Consider the following 25378-nt stretch of genomic DNA (forward strand, 5'->3'; position numbering starts at 1 on the left):
CAGCTCCCTCCACTTTAACCGTCCACCTTAGCTGTGGCTGCAGACACTTGGGGGGAAAGAGCTAAGTCTGGTGTGATATGCAGGTGGGTCACCTGGGCTTTGGCTCCTCTGGTTGTGACAGAGGCACAGTGATTAGCTTGCCTCTTGTGGGCATGTTGATAGGATTTTGAAGAGGACTCTGCTGGGCACTTTGGCAGCTTACCTGACCCAGGTAATGTCTGGCCTCTTGTGAGTCATTTTCAACTCCCCAAGGTCCTGGATTTCCAATCTGGCACTTCCAGACTCTCCCAGTATCTGACAGGCTGCAGAGTTCCTCACTGTGCCCCAGCAAACACCTTATGTGGCATCCTCCCTCAGGGCATATGGCTGATGGCTTCCTCAAACTGTGACTTCCACAGCTGACTGATGGAGAAGCAACTCTGTCCCTTCCCCATGTCTCAGGAAACCGACCCTGCAACTCTCTCTGACCCCTCTCATCTTGACTTTCCACTGGTGGGTAAGCAGGACTGTGGCTGGGTTGCTTTCAGGAGTTTTCTTGTCCTTAGGTGGCCTGGTAACTCTCCTTAAGGGTTTGAAGTCTTTGCTTCCTCTGCCTGTCCCCACACTCCACCGCACCCCACCCCCCACCCCAAGCCTCTGGTCTTCTGCCTGAAAGTCTGAGGCAACCACAAGAGCCAGAGGGAAGACAGCTGCACAGGAATAATGCTAAGCACAATGGCTGAGAGTGGCCACCTTTCCCATGGCTGGAAACTCCTTGAGGTCAGAGACCTCATGGATGTTAGTTGCCCCCACTCATCCCAGTACACAGCGCTCACTAGTGGACAAAGAGAGAAGACAGAAAAAATAATAGTGGCAATGCTCTGTGCATGGATTTGGTGGGGGAAGGAGCTTGATCATCTAACTGGGTCATTCTTCTGATCTCGTGCTCCTAAAGGTGTCCCCTGGGCCCAGGAAAAGGAAAATATGAATGGTCCCTTCCCTTGCCATTGGCCATTCAGACATGGCCAGAGTTGGAGGAAGAATACTGCAACCCAAAGTCACAGCTGTAGCTCTCTTTCCAACATCATTCCATGTCTGTGAGATGTCTCAAGTAAGTGGAGTGAGTGGTTTCAAAATGGCCAATCAAGAGAAAACCCAGAAAACAAAACAAAACAAAAATGCCCTGAAATGCATCGTCATGTGACAGCCACGTGAGTGACTGACCGGTCTGAGCTGACTCTCCAGCCTAGAAGTCCCTCAGAAGATAGCAGTGCCACAGGAGCTAAAAGCAGCACAGCCCTGCTACCTGCAGAGACCGAGAACTGTGTACAAGATACCCAGGAGGTGTGTATATGTGCATGCATGCACATGTGTGCTTCATGAAAATGCTTCCTTTCCACAGCAGTGCCAATACATACTGTAGTGCAGACCCCAGCTTGTGGGTCCATTTGCAGACTCAGCCTGTGTTTTGGCTGCCTTTGGAAACTAAAGGGCAGAAAGTGACCTTGTGGGGCAGTGCACAGCGGCAGCCTTAAATTGTAAACTCAGTTCAAATGAACAACCAAGTAGATGTCTGCCATGTGCCCAGGACCGCAGAACTAGTGGAATGGCACGTCTGCCAAGTGTGCTTCAGGGCCAAGTGTATGCAGGCAAAAGGGCCCTTTCCTGTTCTTAACAGGAGGGGTCTGAATCACAAATGTGCTGTGCTTCATGCTTAACTCAAAACAGTCTTTACACTTTGCCACATTTTTGATCTGAGCCAATCAGGGCCCTGGTCTCTTTCACCAACTCATAGCCTACTAGCCAACGTCAGTTCCAGGGAGGCCGGACATAAGGTTAGTAAAGAATTGTGCATTCTCTGAACTAACAAGGTAAAGAGAGGCCTGGTTTTGTTTTGTAAATGCAGGGAAAAAAAACTCTATGAAGTTTTTGAATAGAACTTGGAATGGAAACATAAAACAACACTAATAGTGGGAGTGGGTGCGTAAGGGAGTGGGGGGGGGAGGGCATGGGGGACTTTTGGGATAGCATTGAAAATGTAAATGAAGAAAATACCTAATTAAAATAAAATAAAAAATTTAAAAAAAAAACAACACTAGGTAAGACATTCTGTGAACTGGTGAGAAACCCTCACTGATCAGACACAAATGTATTTTTGGCCTTGTATTTGTGGAGTCACTGTCATGTTTGCCTATGGAGGCTATGGGTACCACTGACAATGGAGGCCTCTCCAGCAGGGCTCCACAGTCAGAGGGGACCCTGAGAAAGGTCCCCAGATGCTCCAGGGCAGTTTCTGAGGGAAGAGGGAGCTCCAGTCAGACTATCTGCAGATGTGACAGCAATGTTGGCCACGGGTGTGGCTGTTTTTCTTTGTATGTTGCCCATACATCTTCCCTCCTTAGCTTCTAAATCCCAAGGCTTCTAACGGTGTGTCAGGAGATGGTTTACCTGTGTAACGACTTGCAAAGGGAACAAAACACAAATCACTGAAAGTCATTGCTGCAAAGTCGGAATTACCTGGGCATGCTTTGAGACCCAGTGGCGGAGGACATTCAGGACTCGATTGGTGGCTGTTCTCCGTATGATGAACTCCTTGTCACATGTTCTCTCGTTGTTAAATCCTTTGAAGGAAAAGAAACACACACTGCAGTTAGGGCTGGACCCCAGGCATTGGGAAAGGTCATTTATTTTAGGACTCCCGTTATGGAACTCACAAAATGCTACATCGTGGCAGGGAGGGAAAAAGGTTTCAGACCTGTGAATTCTGCTTACCTATTATACTCTCCCGCCAGCCCAATGCAGGCACAGGTGCAATTACATGAATAATGCACACATATTTATTAAAGGCCACCGAGGAGAGCTAGCATTCTGCTAATGACATTAACACTTCCCTTTATGCCTCTCACCATCCACATACAAAGCCAAGAGGGAACATTGACAAAAGCACTGTAGTCACTGTGGATTATAGCTTTGCCACAGTGTCATCATGGAGGCAATTCTATTGGGAGATGGAGGTGGCCTTGTAGGTGAGACAGACACTCTATTGTTCGTCTGCACACAACAGTGTAGCTGATGCTTGAAAAAGAAGTATTTAAAAGTCGCTAAAATTATGGATTCCAAATGTTTTCACCTCAGAAAACTTGCAAGTACATGAAATGATTGCTCTGATGATAGGTTTTAATCACCCCACAATGTAAATATGTAAAAGCATCTCTTTTATATTCCATAAATAGATAATATTATGTCATTTTGTTTGTCAGTTGAAAATAAAATAAGTTGAAACAAAATGACTGCCTGGTTTGAAGCAGTTGTCCCGAGTTCTGTAAATTATATCATTTCTTTGGCGACTGGTCTTTGATGTCCCCCATGTTTCTGTCTAATAGAGTTGCTGTGACATTATGCTTAATAACTAATAAATGTTAAGTGTTTAGCCCAGTTCCTTCACAAGAGCAAGTGCTCAAATGTCAGCCATTATTATAATTCAGTATTTCTCTGGTGTCTTTTTGTGGGGTGGGCAGGTATAATGATCTTGGACTTTATACATACTGGGCAAAGTTTCTACTTCCAAATTCTATTCCCATCTCTGGTCCAGTGTGTGTGAGTCCCTCTGTTCTGCCACATCATGGTCTTAGTCACCTTTTTGTTATCAATAAAACATTTAGTACTTCAAACTGATCCCACTTTTAAAAATATTCTGTGGTCCAAAACTCTGTAAAGGCTTGCACTCTGATCTGCATGTTTTACAAGAGTGTCTCTGGGTTGCTGCCACGGAAAGATATTCATATGTGTTGCTGTTCTAACTCAGGCACACTGTTCCAGGCCATCATGAATGGCCTGCAATTTAACCCTGAGACAGGAAATGTGGTTGATCACATGACCAGGCTCCAAGTGTAGAATCTTAAGTAACGTGGCTTCTTTTACAAGAAGAGCCACTGCATAGGAGAGATGCTATCTCTGCTTACAGACAAGTGATAGGAGAGAGGCACTGCAAACTGGCAAAGGTTCTGGAGCTCACAGTGTCTCTGAGCTTAGCTCTATCCAGAGCCACTCTTAGTCAGGTCTCACTGCCCGGAGTCAGAGTTCTGGTCTTATGTTCCCTTCACAAATCTGTAAGCCAACTTATTTTAAAATGTATTCGTATTAGTTATTTGAAATTGTCAAATAGCTATTTTGATCTTTCTCCCCCTGACTTTCCAGATCCATCTGCCTTCAATATGTTCTCCAGTCTCCCTGTCTCCCCTCCCCTCCCCATGTCTGTCTTCCTCTTCCTTTCTGTCTCTCCAGACTCCTGAGTATGGGGCCATCCCCTGAAGTGTGGGTGCCCTACCAGAATCCACACTGTTAAAGAAGACTGGCTCTCCCTCCTTCAGCAGTCCTAGAACACTGATGACTAAATTTTTCAAGATCACACTTGACCCAGTTTTGATGGCAGAGACTTTGCTGATTACAGTGAATGGGGGTGATTTGGTTAGAAAAATAACTTTTCAATAGGAAACTAGCCTCTTGGTCATAAGGTCCTCTGAAAAGTCTGCAGCATACGGTGGTAACCCTGGGGAAGGACTGGACGGGAGATGGAAGGGGTTATGAAAAGGAATATGTTCAACATACTATATATACTTATATAAAAAAAGTCCTGTAATTCAGTACCATGAACAATATGCAAGAGAAAGAAAGAACGCAAACCAAACATAGTGTGCTCTTTTCTCCAGGTAATTATGTCCCTACATGGTAATTATATAGACCAGTGTTTTGTTGGCCTTTGATTTGTTTAGTATTTTTAAACCTTCATATGGCCTGTTAGTGAGGACTGAAACCAGTTTAATGTATTGTGACCGGAATTAATTAAATGAAGAAGATGAGGGCCATCTGCACATCCATAGTGGTGATGAGTACCTTTTAGAGAACGTGTGTGTGTGCGCATACACATGAGTATATATGTGTGCATGTGGATATTATGTATGAGTATATGTTTATGTATGTGTGTGTGAGTGCATTGTGCATATATGTGTGTATGTATGTGCACTATGTGTGTGAGGTATGTGTGTGTGTGAGAGCATGTGTGTGGGCCTGCATGTGCATCTGCACATGTGTATACATACATGCATGTATGTGCATGTGTATATGTGAACATATGTGGGCATGTGTGTATATGAATGTATGTGTGCTTGTATGTATGTATATCTGTTTGTATATATGATGTGGGTATGAGCATATGTGTTGGCTATGCATATGTGTGCATATGTGTGCACATGTGTGTGTAAATACATGCATGTCTGTGTGCATGTCTGTATCATGAGTTATATCATACAACTCCTAGAGTGGGTGAAATGAGATTTGAAAGCAGGCGATAGGACAGGCTGGTCAGTAGGTCTATGTTTAAATAATCTGCATTAACTTTCAGAAGCCATGGGAGGTTGGGTCCACCATACCCGAGACCAGCAGAGTATCTTCTACTGCCATCTTTGTTCTGTAACCACCACAGCCTTCTCTTGTGGGTTTCCTATGCATGTCCACCCTCTAAAATCCCCACAAATTACTCTTCCAAGACAACTAGGAATATTTCCATATTAATAGCAACTTCTTCTCTCTTAAGAAACAGATCCAAAGCTCAGATTTATGCTTCTTTACCTCCAACTTCACTCCTTACAGGGACAGCCATGGCCTGAGCTCTTCGAAGAGAAACCAAGACTCTCCGTCCTTGTTTTTCCCATTCAGTGATCACATCTTTAACACTTAGTACTTGTTAGATTTCCCTATTTCCTGTGTCTTTTGTCACTATTCTAAGACTGAGCTCCACACAAGTGTATTGTAGTTACAGTTCTGTGTCCTATATGACTTAACTATAGCTCCTGTGCATGACAGCTATAGATTCTATAAACCACAACCATAGCTCCTGTATACCACAGCTATAGCTCCCACCAACAGTTATGTTCCATATATACCACATTTCAAGCTCTCATACACATATCTATAACTCCTATATACCACAGCTATAGAACAAGTATACCACAGCTATGATTCATATATACCATGTCTACAGCTCCTATACACCACAGCTATAGCTCCTGTATATCATCTTAGCATTCTGCCTAGGCTCTGCCCAGCAGTTACCTGGCAATAACCAGGTAGGCCTGGCTTACTATAAAAGGGGCTGTTTGCCCCTTCCTTGCTCTTTTATATCTTTGACTCTTTTTTCTCCCTGACCCCTTTCTCCTCCCTCTCTCCCCATCTCCTTTCCCCTTCTCTCCATGTGTTCCTGTCCAGTCTCTCTTCCTCCTCTCCCTTCTCCTCCTCCCCCCTCTCTCTTTCTCTGCCTCTACTCCCTTCTCAACTTCCCTTCCCATGCCGCTAATAAGCTCTATTCCATACTATATCCATCGTATGGCTGGTACCTCATAAGGGATGCCTCAGTATGGGCCCAGTGAGGCATCCCTCTCACCCCACCATTCCTGGCTCTATCAAACATATCCTGCTTCCTTTTTTATAAAACATAACATACAATAGCTATACCTGTGCACCATAGGTATAGCTCCCACACACCATAGCTATGATTCATATATACTGCATCTACAGCTCTTATACAGCATCACTATAGTACCTGTGCACTGCAGCTATGGCTTATATATACCACATCTACAGCTCCTATGTATCCAGTTATGGTTTGTATATATACAATAGCTACAGCTCTTGCTCACCATAGCTACAGCTACAGCTCCTGCCCATGACAACTATCGCTCCATTCTCTGTCCTCCCAATCTTCTAGGTATAATCTCATGGCTAGGTCATTATCTTCAGGGAGCCTGTTGCATTCCACAAACTGCACATCACTGTGTGTGCAGAGGAGACATATTCCTCACTCTCATGAGGTTTCTTTTTCTGGTGGGGATGGAGATAACCTTCCAAGCAGGCCACGGAGATAAGCGAGGTGCCTACCTTGCCACTCCTCCCACTGTATGACCTTCAAATTAATGTTCCTTTTCTGTAAGGTATGTACAGAATATCTTCCTAAGAATGAAGTAGTAATGTGTGTTATGCCACAATCTAATAAACTAAAGGAAAGAGACCAATGCAGACAAGTAGGAGATGTGCGCACGCGCCATGCTGAACATTAGTGTACCAGCGAGTCTGTGACTGACAGTCTTCAGAGATGATGGATAGGAGATGGTGGGCACTTGCTGTGGGAACCACTAGTGCATACAGTTATATCCATTTCACTGTACTGTCAGTAGTTCTCGGGTGACAAGGGACAGAAAACCCTAATCAACACAGGGAGTGGGAGAAAGTGAATTACTATTTTATATACATGAAGTAGTTCTCGGTTCAGATCTCATTTCACTGTCATGACATTTCTATTTCTTTTCTCTTTAATTCTGCCCTCATTTCCAGGTAGCCGTCCGAGGAACATCCTGCTAGCCTTACCAGAACAGTACCCAGCATGCAGAACGTGACTGTTCTGGTAACTTCTGCTGAAGAGAGGAGTTTGTTGTGTATGAGAAGCCCTGACATGTCCTTACATTCGCTGACAAACCCTGTTGTCCATCTTCTATGATCTTATCATTATAATGCAGGCCTGCAGAAGGTAAGGTGTCAATCAAAGCATAACTTTATAATGTGAAGGTCTGCTAAGAACACACGGATGGAACAGTAAACACACAGCAGACTGAGGTTTGTCTGTCTGTTTTTTTTTAATCTATGTATAAATGTGTTCTTATCCTTCGTTATTTAATCCTTACTTGGGATTATCTGAGGTCCCCTCTCCCCCATGTGCCATTAACTGTTGCAGTGCTGGAGCACGGTTGAAGAATGTGTGAGAATTCCGAGTGCTTATGAGAAAACTAGAATCTTTTTTATTTTTTATTAGATATTTTCTTTATTTACATTTCAAATGTTATCCCCTTTCCTGGTTTTCCCTCCGAAAACTGCCTATCCCTTTTTACCCCTCCCCCTGCTCACCAACCCACCCACTCCTGCTCCCTGACCCTGGCATTCCCCTATACTGGGTCATAGAACCTTCACAGGACTAAGGGTCTCTCCTCCCATTGATGACTAACTAGGCCATCCTCTGCTACATATGCAGCTAGAGCCACGAGTCCCACCATGTGTTTTCTTTGGTTGGTGATTTAGTCCCAGGGAGCTCTGGAGGTACCGGTTAGTTCATATTGTTGTTTCTCCTATAGGGCTGCAAAGACCTTCAGCTCCCTGGGTACTTTGTCTAGCTTCTTCATTGGTGACCCTGTGCTCTGACCAATGGATGACTGTGAGCATACACTTCTGTATTTGTCAGGCACTGGCAGAGCCTCTCAGGAGACAACTATATCAGGCTCCTGTTAGCAAGCTCTTGTTGGCATCTACAGTAGTGTCTGGTTTTGGTGGTTGTTTATGGGATGGATCCTCAGTTTGGGCAGTCTCTGGATGGTCATTCCTTCAGTATCTAATTCACATCTTGTTTCTGTAACTCCTTCCATGGGTATTTTGTTCCACTTTATAAGAAGGAACAAAGTATCAACACTTTGATCTTCCTTCTTGAGTTTCATGTGTTTTGTGAATTGTATCTTAGGTATTCTGAGCTTCTGGGCTAATATCCACTTATCAGTGAGTGCATATCAAGTGAGTTCTTTTGTGATTGGGTTACCTCACTCAGGATGATATCCTCCAGATCCATCCATTTGTCTAAGAACTTCATAAATTCATTGTTTTTAATAGCCGTGTAGTACTCCATTGTGTAAATTACCACATTTTCTGTATCCATTCCTCTGTTGAGGGACATCTGGGTTTTTTCCAGATTCTGGCTATTATAAATAAGGCTTCTATGTACATAGTGAAGCATGTGTCCTTATTACATGTTGGAGCATCTTCTGGGTATATGCACAGGAGTGGTATTGCTGGATCCTTTGGTAGCACTATGTCCAATTTTCTGAGGGACAGCCAATCTGATTTCCAAAGTGGTTGTACCAGCTTGCAATCCTACCAGCAATGGAGGAGTGTTCCTCTTTCTCCACATCCTTGCCAGCATCTATTGTCACTTGAGTTTTTGATCTTAGCCATTCTGACTGGTGTGAGGTGGAATCCCGTGGTTGAGAAAACTAGAATCTTGTGACCTCTGTTTCTTCAAAACACAAAATTGGTCTTGGAATGTGCTTTTGGGCCCCTTCCTGGAGTAGTGGATAGGCCTGAGTTTACTTCAGATCATTCATGATAACTGGCTATTGGTATTTGTTGGTATGCCTCCATGGAGAAACATGCTTTTGCCGTGTGCAGCTTGCCGTGTGCAGCTTGCCTCCTGCAGGTGGCTTGTCCTTGTGATTGTACACTTTACTCATGGGACTCTTCTTAACACCCAGCGGATACATTGTTTGATGCTCTGAAGAAAGTTGGCTAGTGCATGAGGCTTTAGCCCACCTCGTGCATCAGCTCCATTCTCGCAGGCCCCACCGCCTCCAGAGTGATAGACATATCAGGAACAAACTGAGGAGAATCTCAACAGGTTTGCCATTATTTGTGATTAAAAAATACATGGAGTATTGGGAATCGATATATCATTGCTTTCATCTCTCAAGAAAATCAGTAACAAAGACTGCCAACTGAATTGCTTTTATGGATTTACTTTGAAAAATAAATACTTTAAGACTCCCAAAGGAGCGACTACACATTGAGTTTAAAATGGACTAACAATCTTTTAGTATTACATCTTTGACTTTTCATGGGTCCACAGATGTAGTCCTCATTCTTTATAGATAAATGAACCAAGGTTTACAGAAGACCTTTAGCCACCTAAGGTGGCAGTAGAATGAGAAGCAAGAGATGTTACCAGTTCTTCCCACTGACACATCCCACCTAGGTGCCTGTTCATAAGGCATAGTCAGTGACTCCGGCTGGGCGTTGTTACTTCCAGAATGGGCATAGACAGGAGGGGCTGGGTAGATGCACATTAATCACCACTGCACTAACTCCTGGTCCCCTGGCCACAAGGCAGGCCCTGGATTAACAGCTGCTGGAAGTACATACATATGACAAACCAATGCTCTCACTGTAGAAATAAACATTTCTTCTGGGAAGACAGGCATAGACACTTCAGATTCCTTAAATCCAATGAATCCAATGACTTTGGACCACCCCACCACCAATCTCTCTTATCCCCAAAGACAATGGAGCAACCTGCATGGTGCCTCCTTACTCCATCCCCCCATGCTCAGCAGACCTCACCACCTGGTCAGAAGATTGACATCATCTCTAGCAGGACACAGGGGAGACCTTTGTTCTCTTTCTTTTGGGGGGAAGAAGTGGTTTTTAACTCACTCTGCAGACCAGGCTGGCCTTAAACTCAAGAGACTTGCCTGTCTTTGCATCCCGTGTGCTGGAATTAAAGATGTGCATCATCATCATCATCAACTGGCTTTAGTCCTCCTTTTAATGTCTGAATTTTCATCCTCATTCTTGTCCCTCACCTCTGGGTACTGCAGGAAGGCATGGCTGGAAGAATGACTTGGAAGGGGATCTTTGAGTGTCTGCATCACACTAGGAAAAGTCTGCTTTCCTCCCAGCATCTCAGCTTCCTTTTCACATAAGAAGAGCTGTCCAGATGCCTCTGAGGTCTCGTCTTCATTTCCTCTTGACTTGCGCCCAGACTCTGGCCATGGGTCTACACTCTCCTCTTTTCTAGTCCTGCTCTTCTTGTAGCGCCTCAATCTCCATAGATCCTTCCATCTGCTTAGAGAGGCCCCCACTTACTGTGATTCCATCATGGGTGACAGTGACATATGTGTGTTTCTTGCTTCCCCTAGGTCTTCTTAAGGACGTTGTAGGCAGACATTTAGGCACTTAGGCAGTAGGTACATCTAAGATAGCCAAGCAATACTAATTCCATACATCCAGCTACATCCATTGGATTATATAGGGCCCCTTAGTGGAAATAGACCAAAATCACATCTCTCATGTGTAAAGTTTCAAGACTGAGATTTGTAGAACAGTGTCAGGTCAGGGTATAATGCAGATGGTGGGCCTCCTGAGGCTTAAGAGAAGAAGCAAAGAGGCAAAGAGGTATCTGAACTGGACAAGACCCAGCAGTGGGGGAAACTGTTTGTCATATGGCCCAAGCAAGTTAACAGAGGTCCACTCTACTCATGCAAGTTGGCTTTGAAGAGAGGGAGCTTCACAGGTGAAATACTGGATATGGACTTGGGACTCTGGGTTATATTTTTATTTCCTTTCAAACAGATGGCCTTACACACAATAGGTCTCAGCCAATCTATTTAATTGCTTTTATTTTTGTAAGCCTTAAGGGTTTATTATTATTATTATTATTATTATTATTATTATTATTATTATTATTAATCACTTGATTGCTTCTATTTATTGGAAGACTATAACATTTCCTGAGTCAGGAGGTCCCTGAACCTCCCTGCTTTGGAATTTACCACACTTTTTCCCAACCCTTCATCCCCAGGGACTGTAACTGCAAGATAAAGTGAAGTGCTTTCAACTTAGCTGCTGAGATCTCTGAAGACATGCTTGTGCATAGCTGAGAAGCCTACAACCTCAGAGAAATGCCCTCCACACAAGGGCAGGTTCACACTGGCCTCATCTCAGGCTGTTTCCCCCACCCTGTTTAGCTGCAGATTGGCTGTGGCCATCTTCCACATATCCACAGTATTAGGTACAGATGTGTATCATTTCAATGGCAAATGGCTGCTCAGTGTTTATTGCTGCAAACCCTCAATTCTTAAGCACAGGTAGTTGAGAGCTTCACACTGCTCTTTTGAGCTCACCCTGCACCTTTACCTCACGTACCTCACATACAGAGAACTTCTACCTGCTGCAAAGGGCTCTCCCATCCTTCCTCAGAACACACGCCCTGTGCATCAACCTAACATGCATTAACTCTTGTGCAAGGCCAGGAGGCGCCAGAGGTGCCCCAAGGATTCTACTTACTAAGTCTGTGTTGCTGTCACTATTCATTGGACTGAGAGAGCCCTTTCATAAACCACAAATTCTGCAAGTGTTTTCTATTTAACTTCCCAAGAAATGATTCAACTGTCTAGAAATGATTTGACAGTCTACCAGGTATTTTTACGATTTTCCCTACCAAATCAAAGCATTTGATTTATATAAGTATGAATTAATGAAATATATTCACTGTTAAACTTCATCATTCCTTTAACATACTGATTCCTAAGTTTTAATCAGTTTTGAGGGCAAAGACGTGAATAATTACAGTGAATAAGTGTAATTGAGTTAAAAAATATAACTTTCCAAGAGCAAACTAGCCTCTTGGAGTAGAGATCTGTAGAATGTGAGAGTCACCCAGGGAGGGAGGGAGGGAGATGCTGCTGAGGGGTGCAACATCTCACACAAGGATGGCCTTTGTGCTCTTCTCTCAAATTCAAGTCTGCAATCTGTCTTTATTTTGAGGGCAGGAGACCTGTGGCTTAAAAGGTCTTGGGAAGATACCAAACTGAAGGCACCACTCCTTAAGAGTTTGAATATTATGATTATCTAATAGCTATCATTATTCCATACCTGCTTCTGCAAGGAACTCTGCTTTCTTTCACACATGCAATTGATGACATGTACTCTGGGCCTCAGGGACTCAACTCTAAACTTTGTATTTTCCAGGCTTTACAACTCAGGTTTTGAATGAAATAAATCAGCACAACGGGGCTCTTTCCTGTCACTGCAGCCATTGTGTCAGGCAGGCATGGGCATAGAGAGCAGAAGCCTCCTACAGGACTGCAACATCCTGGTGTAGGATTCACAAGGTAGCAGGAGTGGTTAAGTCAATATCATCGTGATGTCAACAGCTTGCTTTGTACCGTGATGCCCAGATTCCAGTCTCCCTGCTCCCTCGCCCCACTCCTCCCTGTCCTGAGCAGAGGTGGCTAGTTCTGCATACTGTTCAGAAGTTATTCCTGAGATCTGTGTGGGAAGCCTCCTCCTCCAGCCTTTCTTCTTAGGTACCTAGTTCTCTGTAACAACTATCTTCCCTAGGAATTAGCTACTTTCTCCCCTGACACTAACTGTTATGGATAACGGTAAGCAACTGACCAGTGTTAAATGCCTAGCAACCAGTCTGTGACACAATATTTGCACTTCAAAACCAAGAGGTGCCATTCTTGTCAGATGCCAGAGGCAGTTGCCTAACAAGCTTTGGCATTTTGTTATAATAACAAATTCCATCTCGATGTACTAACCCTAGAACATTCTTCTGTTGTGTTATATAGAGGGAAGACTGACTTCTAAAACATCTGTATAATTTCCACTTGAGTACTAAGAGGTCATCTCCAGCTATGAAGTGCTCAAGAAACTTAGCAAATGATTAAACTTTAGACTTGTTAATAGCATGTCCTACTGAGCAGTCCATAGCCGAGTTGGAGGAAATGTTTCCTGTAGGGGTGAGTTTTGAAACCCTCTTCCTAGCCACTTGGAGGACAGTCTGCTTCCTTTGGATGAAGATATAGAACTCTCAGCTCCTCCTGTGACATGCCTGCTTAGAAGATGCCAAGCTCCCACTTGATGATAATGGACTGAACCTCTAAACCTGTAAGTCAGCCCCAAGTAAATGTTGTTCTTTATAGGAATTGTCTTGGTTATGGTGTCTGTTCACAGCTAGGGTTCATAAACCCTAAGTAAGACAAACCATATTACATACTGTGGTCACTCACAAAAACTTACTCTACTCACAAGAGCTTACTTCCCTTGTCTCTGAAATTCTCTTTGAGATGGAAATCAAATCAAATTCATAGATTTCAACCAGCTATGGCAAGAGCCCCATTTGCTCAGAGTGATCAATTCTGTCACCACCAAGATAATTTTCAATGCTATGAGAGCCTGCCTTGGTATCAGAAATGCCAATAGTTCTGTGTGTTCCTAATTGATTCCCTCAGAAAGATGCACAAGGCAATTATGGAATGATCCCAAGAAGAAATTGGATTGAGTCCTTTACCTATCTAAGGCTCAGATCTCTTGTAAGAATGCTGACAACTGGCATTCATCTCATCAATGCCCATCTCAGCATAAAATGATTCTCAAAATGCACGGGTAGTTCCTTAAGTGTTAGATAAATTAGCTGAGTCTAGTTTGTACATAATAAGACCTCTAATTGAAGAGAGAAAGAAAACGCACACAATTAAAAGCTCCTTTCTTATCCACCTCCCAAACCACAAGCCTTGCCACTTGATTGGAGATGGTGCTGCCCTGAGCATGCGGCAGAGCTGTTTCCAGAGTTCTAGCCAAGGTTTTCCTTCCCGTGAAATCCCTGAGGGGGAACTGAAGGGAAATCGCCTAACTTGCTTCAACCTTTGCTCTGAAGAGGTCAGCAATCTAAGCATTACAATGCTCTAGACAACACTTTCAACTCAGACACAACAGTCATTGAAAATAAGTTTTCAGATGAAGAGAAAAATATGTGTGTTCTCTAGGCCGGTAAACAACAGGAATAGGAAGAAGTGAACTACATGTTAGTTGAAGCGTCATTTACACGCAATGATATTCACCCACCATCAGTATGTTCACCGATGACAAGTAAGCTCACTGAAGTTGTAACCACAGCAAGTCCGAGAGCATTCTGACCACCCCAAAAGTACTCTTACCACCAACTCTCAGTCCACCTTTGCTGCTAACCCTCAATTCAGGCAAACAATTCTTGGCCTTGTGTCTTTATAGAGTTATTCTTTCTGGACATTCACATGAAGAGATCTCATCATATTTGTTTCCATTATTGATTTCTGCATTAATACTACAGGGTTCTCAAAATGTATCATTTATAATGTCACACTTTTTCATGTTTTGCTTATTTATTTAGCATGTGTATTGGGGGTCATATGCACATAAAGGGCTGAGTGCATCTTGCAGACATTGGTTCTCTCTTTACGTGGTCCTCAGGAATTGTCAGGACTGGCAGCAGGTGCCTTCACCCTCTGAGCTATCTCACTATCTCACTATCTCACTGGCACCATGAATTCAGTGAAACCCATTAAAAGCAAAAGTCCTCCTTAAAAGCATTCCTTCATTGGGTGGAATACTCTCTAAATTCCTAGTAGGTTGACTTAGTGGATAGTGTTGTTCAAGACCTACATAGCTTGTTTTTCTGTGTAGTTGAACATTTCAAAAGTATTAGAGTATGGTACAGATGGGCACATCCCTAATCCAAAAATCTAGCCTAAAGTCCTACAAAGTCAAAGAAACATTGAGTGTCAACAGGATATTTTTTTAAGTTTCCATTTAAAAAAATATTTCAGATTATGATTTTATGGGAGTGAATGTTTAGCTGGGAAATTCTGTGCAAACATCCTCAAATCTAAAAACTTGGAAACATCTCTGGCCCCAAAGATGTTGGACAAAGGTTTCTCAGCCTATATTAAAATTAACAATCAGTATTGCCAAAATATCTATTTGTCCTTTCAGTGGTCAGTTTGGGGTTCTCTTGTTAGATGCAGTTACAACAAATGTATCTTCCTGATGATTTTCATACATTTTATTAGTACACCCCTCTTTGCCATTAGTATCTTTAGGATGGGTCTTAAATTCTGTCAGATATTAGAGCCATTTCAGTTGGTTATAATCAAACTTTGCATACAATAGGTTTCTCTATTCTATTTCTTCTAATTGAAACTCTGTTTCACATACAACATGTAGTTAGCCTGCACACTTCTAATGCTTTGACAATGTCTATCCTTTTGTTTTCATAGTTTATCATTTAAATTTTAATGGAATTTGGTATGATTTGGTTTGTATCCAAGTTCATGGCTTTCTCCATTTTTCTGTTGAAACAAATATGCAAATATTCCCCACTCTGGAAAATTTTGAACTCTCTCTTGTCCCAGATATGTGAAATAGAAGATGGGGCAGAAAAGTCATCAAATTTTACCCAGATGGGACCCTTCTGAGTTACAATATTAACTATTCCAAAAAGACACATCATTGATACAATAGTGCCATAAAGGTCATGAAAGCAACCAACAGCTTTCCAATTAGACTTAAGGCTCTTTCTACAGGAGGGAACTCATGGCTGGCCCAGTTTGATTGGATTAAAGACTGTAGCTGGGGAGGCCATATACTCTAGGAAAGTATCTGCTACTACCGTTTTGCTAAATGGACATAATATTAAACTACCTTTTGAATGCTCAGCCTTACAACCACAGATCAACACAGCCATTGCCCCTCATCAGGGAAGCTTCCTTTTGCAGGTAACAGAGGCTAATACAGAGACCCACAACTGAAGCAACTGCTGAGAATAAGTGAGTGTGGTGTGTGCAGCTCTAAATGGAACACCTGTGTCACATTTCCCCTTTCCCCAAGGCCCAGGGCACATTGCAGTACAGGGGAAAGAAAAGACTACAAGAGCCAGAAGAGAGAAAGGACAGCTGTAAAATAGTGTCTTTTGGATACAATGGGGCCATTCGACCCACGAACCTACATCAGCTGTGTTTGCTGCCCATGATCAGGTCAGGCAGTATCCAATCATGACAGGGGGAAGGGTTCATGAGGTCTCACCCTGAGCTGAGGCGCTAATGCTAGCTGACAGCTACTGCAGGAGAGAGAGTCATTTTTCTCAGGGCTGTGGTTCCTTGTAGATTATCAATGTTCCAGTGGATGGCCCCATACCCATGTTCATATAGAAAGTACTAATTTGACTCAATAGATTAGTGAAAAAAATTAAACAAAAAAGGATATGATGTTAGAGTGGGAGGTGAGAGGGATGAGTAGGAGACGGGCAGTGTGGAATGGAAATGACTGCATCATTATCTTTTATTTTTTTGGCAACCTGATTGATACAAACCAGGGTCATCTGGGAAGATGAAATTTCAAATGAGAAAGTTCCTCCATTAGACTGGCCTATGGACAAGTCTGTGAGTCATTTTCTTAATTAATGATTGCTGTGGGAGAGCCTGTTCACTGTGGTGATGCCACCCGTGGGCAGGTGATTCTAGATTGTATCAGAAAGCAAGCTGAGCAAACCATAAGAGGCAAGCCAGGAATCAGTGTTCTTCCATGGCCTCTTGCTTCAGTTCCTGCCTTGAGTTCTTGCCTTAGCTTTCCCTGGTGTTGGATTTGTTTATTTGGACTTGTTGATCAAACAAACCCCTTTCTTACAAGTTGCTTTTGCTCATGGTGTTAGTCACAGTGGTAGAAACTGAAGGCAATGATCAAAATATATTTTGTACATATGTGAAATGAATACAATTTGTATTGATGAACAATTAGCATGGGTAAAATATATCTGTTATTTCAGCAAATTTAGATGATTAAAGTTATCCTACAGTATTATAGAACAAAAGTTTGCTACAGAGCTCACTGGGTTGAAAGTGAGGACTATCATCAAGGGATAATGTATTTTCTTGTGTCCAAGTCCTGCCCTCACCCCTTGGCTCCAAGCTTCTTCAGTGCCATCTGTGACTGGCTAGATCTTTTCTCACTGAGTGACCCTGTGCCTAACCTATCTGTGGTTAGAGTCCTTGTGAGTATATCAGGCCTGTCTGAAAAGTCCAGAATAAGCTAACTCTGTAAAGATGGGCTGATTAACAACCTAGTCTTCGGCTGCAGCTTTAATTTCCTTTCCCATGTAAGGCACCATATCCTCAGATTACATCGGTCAGTTCACAGATGTGTTGCAGGAAGGGCAAAAGGAAGGTGACATTGTCTGCTCATCATGATTTCGAAGGCTATGTTATTCTGCCATTTATCATTCACAATGTTCTTCTGTGTTAATATTTTGTAAAGTAGCTTTTTAATTCTATTTCCCTTGTTACTATTTGCAGTTTCATGCCTCTACCAGAGTATCACCACTTCAGGTTAGGTTACCTTTGGTTTTCGTGGTCCATATTTGTCACTAGGATTGCTAACATTTCTGACAATGGACAATAGCCTGAGTTTGTTCCATAATCAGCTGTGTTACTTTTCTGTTTCTATGATAAAACACTGTGACCACAGCAACCTAGAGAGGAAAGGGTTTGTTTTGGCTGTCTTAACCTCAAATTTGATGCTGAGCCCAACAAACACCCCAACTGGTCCCTGGATCTCCTGAAAATCTAAACTAATGTTTCTAAGCCCAAACCATCTCATATGATCTTGTCTTTGGCAATGACAATGTGTACACAATGCAGTCATGAAGATGTGTGACTTTTTCAAGACAAAAGGTGGGAAACATATTTTTTCAAATTATTAAGATGTTGGTTCATGAACTGGCCTTCATGAACTAAGAATCCCATTATTTTCCTTTGGCTTCTATACCGAATAGAGGCCAGACAATGTCTTCTGACTCACAGCACACCCAGGGATCTGCCTCATGCCCTTTCCAAAATAATAGGAGACTATGTTTTGCCAGAGGTGAGAGGATGACACCACACTACCTCATCTTTGAAGAACATGTAGCTCACTGGCTTTGTTTCTTCCCACTTCCTGCTAACAGTTAACACCTGGCTAATTGTGAACTGAGATCATTGGCATATTCTTAACCTCCTCTTTCTGGTCTTGGTCTCTATCACTCTTCCTGATGCTGTACTATTTATATAGTCCATCAAAAGTGCCTACATTAACATTCTAAAACTCCCTTTCTTTTCTGAATAGTTCTAGTGTATTCCACCATTATTACTGTATACCTCTACTGACATACCTCTTGGCTTATCTCTCCCAATTATCTGTCATACACACAGAGTCAATTGTGATGAATATCATTATATAACACACATTTGTTTGACAAAATAATTTCTGGGTATCCTGACTGTGCCCAGAACTTACACTGCTTTCACTGGGTCACCATTGGCATAACACTTTAGATAATCATCCACCCTTTCAAAGTTATATTACTCATAATGAATTGCCCATGCAAAATTCATAGTGGTGTGTGTGTGTGTGTGTGTGTGTGTGTGTGTGTGTGTGTGTGTATGTGTACATATTCACCCAAGCACATAAGTGAGTCACATGGAGATACAAGAGTAAATGAGTCATGGCAAAATACATTGATTTAAGCTCAGCACTTTGTCAGGAAGATGGAGTCTAGACATCCATAGAGAATAGAGCAGTCTCCATTCTCAAGATGTTTATAAACTGAGAGGGAAAAAGAAGCCAACAGAAACAGCAGGATATTTTTACTCAACATTTAGACAGCAAGTAGTATATATTTAACAGAGTGACACATGTTTCATCTCTCTCAATCCTTATGACAACCCCATGAATTCAGGGTAACCACCTTCACCTCAAAGCTAGGAACATAAGGCTTAGTGAGGCTTTTTGCAGGGTCACATGACCAGCTAAGGGGCAGACCTTAAGTACATAATCATTTGACACCATTTAATCTCATGACCACTTTTTAATTTTGACTCTTTGATAATCACTCACTACTCTGCTTGCGACTACCCCACTGTCTATAAGGCCAACCTGGTTCATATCCCCTTAGAACCTCCTTTGGCCTTACCAGATCACAGGCCACTGTAAATGACAGATGTGATAGTTAATAGTGAGTATCAACTTAACAGGATCTATAACAGCTAGAAGATGAGCCTCTCTAGCCACAGGGGTATAGCCACAGGCTCTACCTGTGAGAAATGATCAAGGTCAGGTTAACTGAGGAGGGAAGGCCCACACCATATGTAACCTGGGGTCTTGGACTGAATGAAAAGAAGCAATTGATCTGAGCATCAGCATCCATTGCTATCTGCTTTCTGACTGAGATGCAGTGTGATCTACCACCTCAGGTTCCCGTGGAGCGACTGACTTACTTGCCAGAATTTACTGTACTCATGAACTCGAGCCAAAATATACCTTTCAGTGGCCTTTGTTGGGTATTTTATAACAGCAGCAAGAGAAGTTACTAAAAGAGCAGCCAATTCTCCAGCAAACAAAAGCATCCCCAGTAAGAGGCACACGGCTTCTTTTCCAAACGCAACAAGAGCAGACACACGAATCTTCAGGATGGGAGTGGAAAGTCTTGAGGAAGGTTAATTCCTCACCATGTCTCTCCCTGCCTCACAGTGCTGAGAGTGAGAACATAGGATCTGAGGACATCACTGGGTGCAACTGTGTTGTTTTCACAGTAGATTTTCAACACTCGGGGTTGGGAGCTCAGTACAGTAGGCATTATTGACAGAGTACTTTCAACTGGAGAGTCATAAGGAATGTGAAATCTAGCCTTAAGGATCTGTTTGAAAATACATTCGAAGATGTGACTCAGTGGCAGAGTGCCTGCCAGCATGCACAGGGCCCTGGGCTTAGCTTCCTATAGCAAAAATCTGCTTGAAAATGAAAATATGACAAGACCTTGAACTTTAAGAAGAGATGCTTCTGTCTCTGGGATCACTGGTCAAAGATGCTGAGTGGGCAGGATAGTCTCCAAAGAACTGACAGTGGGGACATTTTACAACGATAAAGAAAATGAATAAAATTGATTGCTGAGCTCTATACTTGCTGTGGTGAGTCATCTGCATGTTTATCTGAAGAGATGTTTATGAGAACAAAGAAGAATGGTACCCTTCTCAGAAGACTTGGAGAGCGAGCACTGGGACTTGCTGGGAAATTAAATCCAGATTACCGCACACACACAGGAGTCCTTGATACTTCCCAAAGGAAGTGACTGAAGCTGAGAAAGAAGGGAGTTCAGATTTCTAAAGCTTACCCACCACGAAAATCATTGGCTAGGAAGTGCACACCAATTTAACACCCAACTGTCTAACAACATACCAGATGCACTGTGTTCTGGAACACGCCTAGCAAAGTAGCCAAGAGTTCTAAACTAGGATTCAGTTCTCAACTTCTAAGAGCCATATAGTAAGGGTCCTTACCTCACTAGCCTGCCCCTTCCAGAAGACGGAGATGGCATCTACTTCTCACTTCCTAATATAGTTATGATGGATATCTGTGACATCACTTACAAGTGACCTTCAAAACTGTAAGGGAGTTTACAAATGTGAAGTATGGGGTCATGTCTCTTCAAGTCCACAATGCAACCACAGAAAATGGGAACTAGCTCACAGGGTGGCAAACCTTCCCCACTACAGCAAGGAGACTGGATGAGATGAATACAGAAGCTGCTCGCCTTTGGTGCATTCCCTAACCAGGACTGACTTGTTTTGCACACCAGTCACTGGGATTGAGGTAACTGATTCTGGCATTGTGACACTGCTTGTCAGACGAAGTTCATCCTGACTCAGATGTTCTACGGTGTTTAATTAATTTTGAATTGTGCAGAGGATATTGAAAATTAGAGGCAAGCACAAAGAAAACTCTGCAAATGGGGGTGGGGAGGCAGATTATAATGTCTGTGCTGAGGCCACTTGGTTGTTACATGTTATTAAGCATGTAGTCTGTAGAGTGCATGATCTAATAACATTGAAAAGTAAGATCTTGGTTTCCCTGTGGCAATTTGCTGCATTTATTAAACACTCGCAACACTATAATTTTGCTCTATTTTCACTGGTCTATTTTTGGGTTTCTGTGCATTCGTAAGTCCTGATTTTCTAAGCCAGTGAAATACAATCCACCTCGGTGTCTGTCATCACTTCTCATTAAGGCACATGAGCCAAAACCTGAGGAAGACAGACTTACCCATACAGTAGACATCACCTCCCCTTAACCCAATACCAGCTAAACCCCTCACACTGTTGTAGGATGTTCACTTATTAAAATTCAGAGGATAAAAGTATTTCAAAGTTTAAAATCCTCAGCTGCCAGAGAAAGCTGACTAATTGGGAATGCATGTGAAATGCTCTGAAGCCATATTAACCTTGTCCTTCAGGGCTATGCCCTGGGGCTTTATTAGTTTGCTAATACGACATTTTCTTTTGATTTTTCAACTCCAGAGTTTAACCACATGGCCAGTAATGACACAGATTATAACCAGTGTGCTGGAAGTTCACATCACAATCAGTGTTTACCTCATGCCTGCCCATCTAAGCTCCTCAACTAAAATGTCCAATTTTAAAGAGCAGAGGTAATGCTTTTGGGGGATGGGGTGGTAGTAGTGTAATGGAGCCCTTACATGTTAGGCAGGCAGTCTGCTTTAGTGTGCCCTCACATGTAGCCCTCAGATTTCATTTTCTGTTTCCACTGGCAGCAGACAAAAGATTTAGACAACTGAATGAAGAACAAACAAAATCAAGAAAACACACACACACACATATGTAAAATTCAGTGAGTAATGAAGGAATTTTAGGAGAGATCTGAGTCTTCATAATGGTCTGTGATGATCCTCTCTGATTTACACCTTGTGCTTAGAACTTCTCTGGAGTCTGAGCCTGGCGTATACTCCCTAAACTCTAGCCCTTGAGAGGTGAGAGCAGAAGAACTGTGCCTTTGAGACTTGTCTAATATACACAGCCCTTCAAGGCCAGCCTGAGCTACATAGTGAGACTACATCTCAATCTCCCCAAGAAGTAGGGAAGCAGTTCAGTGGAACACTTGCCTAGTGTGTGTACCCCTGAGTTCAATCCCCACTCTACAAAGAGAGAAGGAAATCTCCCAATGGCTCTCAGTTCTGGGAGTCTTCCCAGCAAAGTGGGACCCAGAGGTCAACAGGGCTTGGATAGTTCACTCTACCCTCCTTGCCTGATCCTTTTTTTTTTTTTTTTTTTTGATCCCTTCACTACAGCCTCTCCTCTAAAGCTATTGGCTCAGTTTCCAGTTAGTTATATTACAGGAGGCAGGGTTTGAGGCTCAAAATCTCAAGTAACCATATGGTGAATGCAAAACATCTGTTGTCCTGGTAATGAAAAAATCCCTTAATCTTTTTTTCTCAGAATGCTTTAACATTTTTGTCTTAAGATTTCTAAATATCTTATAATTTTGAGGGTCCAGCTCTACCAAGAAGGGGGTTGTAAACTGGACCGAAACAAGCTCCTGGAAGTCAAAAGGCCGGGCCACGCGTAACACTGAGGCCAACATTAATTTTATCTCAAAATGATAATTACATCTTTAAACTCAGCATCACAGACAGACAATGGCTACACAGGGAGGAACATCTCCATCTGCAGAGGAGAGTGGAGCCATTAAGTGCCTCTCTATTGCTAAGCAACAGTGGAGCTAAGATCAAGAGACTCAAACATCACAAAGATGAGTCGATTCAGTTCTGAGCCCTACCGGTGATGGGAGAGGAGCAGCGCTGAGCAGAAACTCGGGCTATGAGGCAGACACATGTAATGTTACTGATGTCACATATACCATTTTCATTTCAACGTATTTGCTAGAACATAATCACAGGCCAGTATGTGTTCTGTGGGGGAGAACACAGACATGCTTCTTTTTCCAAAATGAAAATGCATTCATTAAATTCAATTTGATCAAGAATAAACTGAGTAAGCCTTAGGAATCTATGATGTCATCTGTATTGGTTACTCATCACTGTATTTATAAATTACTGTAAAACTTAAAGGCAAACAACAAGAACCTGTTATCTCAGGTTTTTCAGGATTCAATACTGGGACATGGCTCTGGGTTTCAAATGAATTCCTAAGTCTACATGCTCAACAGGCCTATAGTTGCTTGGAAGCTCTCCTAGGGCTTCCAGTATATTCCCAAGCTCATACACATGCCGCTGGTGGGCAGATCTCTTTAGTTTCTTGATTCATTGGTCTTTCCTTATGACAAGGAGACTGGTGGGGCAGATATTCCATCTTCAATTACATTAAAATATTTGTCAGCAGGAGATCTGTGACTGGACAGTAAAAGGGGAAGCAGAGTGAAGAGTTGCAGAGACAGAGAGCAACTTGGAGGAGAGGAAGAAGCCAAGATGGAGGCGGATGGACAGGAAGAAGATCCTGATCCCTCGTGGTTTTAAATAGCCACAGGTAGTTATGAATATCATATAGGGATAGAATAATTGGCATAACTTGTCTGATCTTGGTGGGCAGCTTGTATCATTATCAATTGGTTCTGAAATTATTGTGTGGGCATCTTGTGAATTGAGAATTTATTGATATATAAATCTGACTTGTTCATTATAAGCTTCTAGAGTTTCATTTCTACCGGGTTGCTGGGTGTTGTGGTGGCTGACCGTGGGTTGGACAGTTGTTGCCTGGGGCTGGCATGGCAGGGAAGGGAATTCAGGAGCTCTGGCCCAACTGGAGAGTTGGTGGGCAGAGAGTAGCTGTAGAGAGCATAGGAACTTGGTGGTTCTATTTTAATATTTCCCGCAACAGACTTGTTTCTTCCATAGCAAGTGGACCAAGAAAGCAATAGCCCAAGAGAGAGCACACTATTCCTTTGATGACTGAGTTAGTTAGTTTTCTGTAACTGAGACAAAACATCTGAGAAAACTATTCATGGATTTAGTTTGGGCTCATGATTTTAAAGATTTGAGTTTATGATCATTTGGACTCTGCAGTAGTTGAGACAGACCATCTGAGCAAGCAGCACGGTGCACAGCAGAGCAGCATACAGAGACAGAGGAAGACTCCCAGGGAAAGATGAACCCATCATAGTCCCACCCTAGGTGACTGTGATGGTTGACACTGTCAACTTGACAGGACCTAGAATCACCTAGGCACACTTCAGAGCTCACTAAGGGTGGCATCATACCATAGGCTGGGGGGGGGGGCGAGCTGGATAAAGAGAAAGCAAGCTGAATATGCATTTTTCTGCTTCTTGTAAATGCACTATAACCAGCTGCCTGGAGCGCTTATTGTTATGGCTTGCTTATCATGAAGGATTGTACCTTCAAACTGTGAACAAAATAAACACTTCCTTTTTAAAAATATGCTCCTTGCCAGGTATTTTGTCATGCCAGAGAGACAGGTATCTAATACACTTACCTACCTTCCTTAACCAGGCCTCATTTCTCAATTCACCTAGGAATTTGTCCGTTGACTGATCCACAGATAAACATTTAACCCTCAGGATACAAGCCTCTCTCAAAACCTAGCAGCAGTTAAGCAAGTCTATAACATATGAGCCTTTGGGTGCTGTTGTTAGATTCATATACCATAACAACAACTTATAGACAGCAAGTTTCCACTGATGGCTTCTACTTCATTTTCTGTCTGGGATGCAAGATACTAAACTCATCCTATAGCACTGGTTCTCAACCTCTGGGTCTCCATCCCCTTGGAGCTGAAAGACCTTTTCACAGGGGTTGCCTAAGACCATCAGAAAATTCAGATGTTTACACGACAATCAATAATAGTCACAAAATTACAGGTATGAAAGAGCAACAAAAATAATGTTATGGTTGGAGATCATCACAGCATGAGGCCTGTATTAAAGGGCTGCAGCATTAGAAAGGTCGAAGACCACTGTCCTATATGTAGAAAGTGAAAGTCATTACCTTTTCTCTCTGAAAGGAAGAAGTGTGAAAATTGCCAATATGGTTTTAAAATCACAAGACTGTTCAACAGAAATGTTTATGTTCTTTTCTAGACAGAAGAAGCTGCACTACAGAAATCCAAAAGACCAAGGTCAAGCTGTGTCCTCCACGTGT

At 42.7% G+C, this 25378-nt stretch overlaps 1 protein-coding gene and 1 long non-coding RNA gene across 2 annotated transcripts in view; one reads left to right on the forward strand and one right to left on the reverse strand.

The window, feature by feature from the left end:
- Rasgrf2 (RAS protein-specific guanine nucleotide-releasing factor 2) overlaps positions 1-25378 on the reverse strand; it is a gene marked incomplete in the record, with an annotated part of 251422 nt that overhangs the window by 36925 nt on the left and 189119 nt on the right. Inside the window, 1 exon segment of the mRNA NM_009027.4 lies at positions 2497-2600. Coding sequence (NP_033053.2) covers positions 2497-2600 — 104 coding nt within the window.
- Positions 7047-23696, forward strand: Gm46435. The gene is made up of 3 exons (XR_003950706.1): positions 7047-7558; positions 13197-13515; positions 23607-23696. It is a non-coding gene; the product is annotated as a predicted gene, 46435 (long non-coding RNA).

The sequence above is a fragment of the Mus musculus genome, chromosome 13 (assembly GCF_000001635.26).
Source record: "Mus musculus strain C57BL/6J chromosome 13, GRCm38.p6 C57BL/6J".
Classification (NCBI taxonomy): Eukaryota; Metazoa; Chordata; class Mammalia; order Rodentia; family Muridae; genus Mus; species Mus musculus.